At 37.1% G+C, this 5,096-nt stretch overlaps 1 protein-coding gene across 1 annotated transcript; it reads right to left on the bottom strand.

The window, feature by feature from the left end:
• Positions 1 to 3,180: 3,180 nt before the first annotated feature.
• LOC138352961 (uncharacterized) lies at positions 3,181 to 3,579 on the bottom strand. Its single transcript, XM_069305623.1, has one exon. It carries the CDS (start codon positions 3,577 to 3,579, stop codon positions 3,181 to 3,183), a length of 399 nt encoding a protein of 132 aa, XP_069161724.1.
• Positions 3,580 to 5,096: the final 1,517 nt, after the last annotated feature.

Genomic DNA, 5,096 nt, shown 5'->3' with positions numbered 1-5,096 from the left:
TTCACTAAGAGTTTCATCTGCAGCTTCACTTGTTTCTCTGGGTTCCTGTGAGGAGCTAGTTAATTCAGTAGCTTCATGCATTGAATTCATAGAATCCAGGGAACATTGAGAAGAGCTGTCTGAAAATTTATCAGACTTGTAAATAAATTATTACGTGAAGTTGTATTAGATGAGAAAGTAGAAAATGAAGGTTGAACTTCAGTTGTTGATCCTGCGTAGTGATCAGTATTGATTAGAGGATTCTCCTCATTTTGAGGTAGCTCATGTATTTCATCTGAGCTGGGTGCTTGCTCGGGTGTCGGTCTACTAAAAAAATGTTCTATCCACTCAGGAACATTTTGTGTCGCAAGCACTTTGTTATAGTGGTCTAACTTGTCTTGAATAATATCTTCATAGTCGGCAAGATCAGATTCTATCAGACTCAATTCGTCTGGGTCAGTATTACTAACAAGAGTATGTTCCTATAAGACTCGATTATAACCTTTACAAAGTCATATTTTTGGCTAGCCACCCTTGTGGAACTTATTAGCCTGAAGACGTCAACTGAGTTAGTTCCTAAACAGTTGTCACATTTGACAAGTAGTCTTGACAGGTGATCTTGAAGACCTCTCAAGATTCTTTCAGTTTTTTCTGGAGTAGCCATTCTGGCTGTAAGTTTGACCCTTATAGGGTTTATATAGCTACTTGGACAGCTATGGTACTTGCTCCTTTATGTAGAGCAGGTATAATTATTGACATCCTGATATTTTCTTGAGGCTGATTGTAATTTACCTCATTTAGAGGTTAGCTACCTACCTGATAATAAGTAACTAAGATTTGAGTGGTTCCTTGGTATCACAACAGGTGTTCCTTAGCTTAGCTCTTCAAAATCAGCCTTGGATGTATAGTGAACTTACAGTAACACTCAAAGATGTACATAGAAATATGCAATAAAATATAATTACACAATAAATGGTTAATCCCACCCATTAGGGTCAGCACTAAATAAATTAATAATGCACCAGCACTGTCTAACAGTACTAGTTAGGTAATAATCCTACCTATTAATGCAGCTAATGGTGTAGACTGAATTTGTACAAATCTTAGTACCGTGTCAGTCTGAAATATCCTACCTCTGTTGGGTTAGCATAATAACTACAATAAATGTGGTGCAATAATGTGTAAATAGTGCTATGTTTTTGGATTTTGTAATTTTATAAAATATATATACACTGGTATAAATTATGTGTATAAGAAATTAAATGAACACAAGAGAATTAATTGTGTTTGGCAAGTATTCTACTGCCGTAAATAATATTTAACACCTGAATGTACTTCCTAATTGTGGAATATAATGTTATCAGGGTTAGTAATGATTAATTGTTATATGGGATCAGTAATTTGTATTAGTATACTGGATCCTAAAATGTTAATGAATCCACTGACTTGAGTGAATCAGTAATTATGGATTGAATTTAGGCTATAATGGACAGTCTGCTGACAGCCGTAAATTGAAATATTTGTATAGCCCAATAATGGTTAACACATAATTGGTGTTAGTGATTAATTAATATATATATATCCGGTTTGAAGAGGACCATAATGTGGGATATCTGGGGCTTGACTCATATATTGAATTATTTACTTATTTGATTTAGTAAATCGAAGGACCACCCACTTTTGAGAAAAGAGGGAAAACTAATAAAAGTGATCATTAGAATAACACTAGAGAACCAGTGTCTATGGATAATTATTAAAAGGATAATCACTTGAAATAATGAATGGACTGTATTATTAATTAAAGTCAAAGCCTCAAAGACCTACATTGGGGGGGGTATTTCTAGAAATTCATATACATCTAGGAACTAGTGTGGTTCGCCACCAGTTCATTGCTGAGTAAATGATATTATAAAGCTAAACTACTATAGATTCAAATATGAGAACTCGAATTGTGAATATTAAAGAATATAAATTACTGAGCAAAAGTCAGACCAAACACATGAATTACCAATCATCATTTCTGGAAATAATCTATTCAATGTAATGGTCCTACGTAGGAATTATATATGAATCAAATCATATAAAATAAATTTGTACTAAAAGGGTCTTAGCTTTAAGACGATTTCTATAACATCATTTCGTCATTCGTTCTCGTGTTCACAGGATCTCCACAAAGAAAGAACTAGAGGTGAATAACACGAATAAGGAAACACAACTTGATGACTCCTCGCATACACACTGAAATCAGAGAGAATTAAGTAGCATTTGAATAGGCTACGTTTTAATTTCAATATTCATGAAAACGGAGGAAATTGCCGAATTGGTACTAACGTTATATGTTGGGTCTCCTCACTATATAACGACAGACTACTCACAAATATACAATCTTGGATGATGCATCAAACGAGAAACCTATACTTATCGTGAGCATATTGAATACTGAGGTCTGCCGGCATCGCGTCAGCCAGTCCCTGATGTTCACTGTTGTGTACGTATATTACGGGTCTTGGCTTCAATTGTTGACGCGTTATTAACTGGCTGGGCACTATAGAACACGTGGATAAGTAATTATCAACTGTTGACCGAGTATCAGCGTAATTCTTGCCAATAAACTCACCAGTCACTACCACGTGTCGCGCCACTCTTCACGCCAGGGATCCCTTCTCTCGCACAATGGCGTCGCCGCCTCCCTCAACCCGTCTCTCGCATTCACCACAGAAAATATTAATCACGAATAATTCTTTTCCGCGCAATTATGGATGTAATACGGTAATGAAACCTGGGTCGCAATTATAGGGACTTAAATATTATCATATTCTCGTTTTATGGTGTTAAACGAGAAATGGAGAAGATTTTATTTTCTCCATGACATTCGCACGTAACAGATAAACTACTACTTGATAACAATTTTAGTTAATAACTCTCGGTTTTAGATTATCGGGAGTCATATTGTCCGTGGGTATTTATTACACGGAATACTGATAATTTTAGAGAACCACATTCAATTCTCTAACTCATTGGTAATAAATGTGTCTAACTGGACATTATCTGACACAATGTTGCTACTCGATTTCAGAAGAATTCTAGCATTAATAAGCAGATGCAATGGTTAATTTATGTTGACACTACCGTTAGTAAAATTAGTAACTACTGTAGTTAGTATTTAATGATAATGATTTATTATAATACAAAAGTAGTTTATTAGTGTTGGAAATTTCCAACAATTGTGGCATACACTATCATCATTGTGTCATACACCACCAACTTTGTGTCATACACTGCCATCGTTGTGCCATACACTGAAATCATTGTGTCATACACTGCCATCATTGTGTCATACACCACCATCATTGTGTCATACACCACCATCATTGTGTCATACATCACCATCATTGTGTCATGCACCACCATTATTGTGCAATACACAACCATCATTGTGTCATACACTGCCATTATTGTGTCATACACCACCATCACTGTGTCATACACCACCGTCATTGTGTCATACACTACCATCATTGTGTCATACACCACCATCTTTGTGTCATAAACTGCCATCATTGTGTCATATACTGCCATTATTGTGTCATACACTGCCATCATTGTCATACACCACTATCATTGTGTCATACACTGCCATCATTGAGCCATACGCCACCATCATTGTGTCATACACCATCATTGTGTCATACACTGACATTATTGTGTCATACTCCACCATCATTGTGTCATACACCACCATCATTGTGTCATACACCACCATCATTGTGTCATACACCACCATCATTGTGTCATACACCATCACCCATGTGTAATACACCACTATCATTGTGCCATACACTTCCATCATTGTGTCATACAACGCCATCATTGTGTCATACACCACCGTCATTGTGTCATACACTACCATAATTGTGTGATACACCGCCATCATTGTGTCATACACCACCATCATTGTGTCATACATCACCATCATTGTGTCAAAGCACCACCATTATTGTGCAATTCACAACCATCATTGTGTCATACACTGCCATTATTGTGTCATACACCAGCATCACTGTGTCATACACCACCATCATTTGCGTCATACACCACCATCATTGTGTCATACACCGCCATCATTGTGTCATACACCACCGTCATTGTGTCATACACTACCATAATTGTGTGATACACCGCCATCATTGTGTCATACACCACCATCATTGTGTGATACAACGCCATCATTGTGTCATACACCACCATCATTGTGTCATACACCACTATCATTGTGCCATACACTGCCATCATTGTGTCATACAACGCCATCATTGTGTCATACACCACCATCATTGTGTGATACACTGCCATCATTGTGTCATACAACGCCATCATTGTGTCATACACCACCGTCATTGTGCCATACACTGCCATCATTGTGTCATACAACGCCATCATTGTGTCATACACCACCGTCATTGTGTCATACACTACCATAATTGTGTGATACACCGCCATCATTGTGTCATACACCACCATCATTGCGTCATACACCACCATCATTGTGTGATACACTGCCATCATTGTGTCATACACCACCATCATTGCGTCATACACCACCATCATTGCGTCATACACCGCCATCATTGTGCAATAAACCACTGTCATTAAATTCCCATCACAATATATAGTCCAGCTCTTCATGAATCATTGGAAATAGTTAGAAATAATAATAATAATAATAATAATAATAATATTCAATCACAGAGCAATTGTGAGATACTTTTTGAGGGGGTTTTGTAGTGATAATGAAGAGCTGCACATTTAGATTTATTATGTGCACAAGTTCGGTTTGGTGCCTTCTGTTGATAATTACTTACTTACTTGTACACAAGTTCGATGGCTTTCAACAGGAAACTGGCCTATCCAGGCTTCTGATCCTATTTGGTACAATTGGCCGTTTCTGGGAAAGTGTAGGAGACTCTTTTATTTTTTATTTTTTTTATTTACAAGAGTTGTTACATTGTTGTTCAGCCACCAGCAAGCGTAACGTTTCGGGCACGTCCTTAATCCAAATTTTTCCTGGAATATGACCCACCAAATCGTTTAACAACCAGGTACCCATTTTACTGTTG

Source organism: Procambarus clarkii, chromosome 55, assembly GCF_040958095.1.
Source record: "Procambarus clarkii isolate CNS0578487 chromosome 55, FALCON_Pclarkii_2.0, whole genome shotgun sequence".
NCBI lineage: Eukaryota > Metazoa > Arthropoda > Malacostraca > Decapoda > Cambaridae > Procambarus > Procambarus clarkii.
Note: the sequence above shows the minus strand (reverse complement) of the source record. Positions and strands in the feature narration are given on the sequence as shown.

Coding starts and splice junctions, on each gene's coding strand:
- LOC138352961 (XM_069305623.1), bottom strand. CDS start 3,579: ATGGCAGTGTATGACACAATAATGGCAGTATATGACACAATGATGGCA.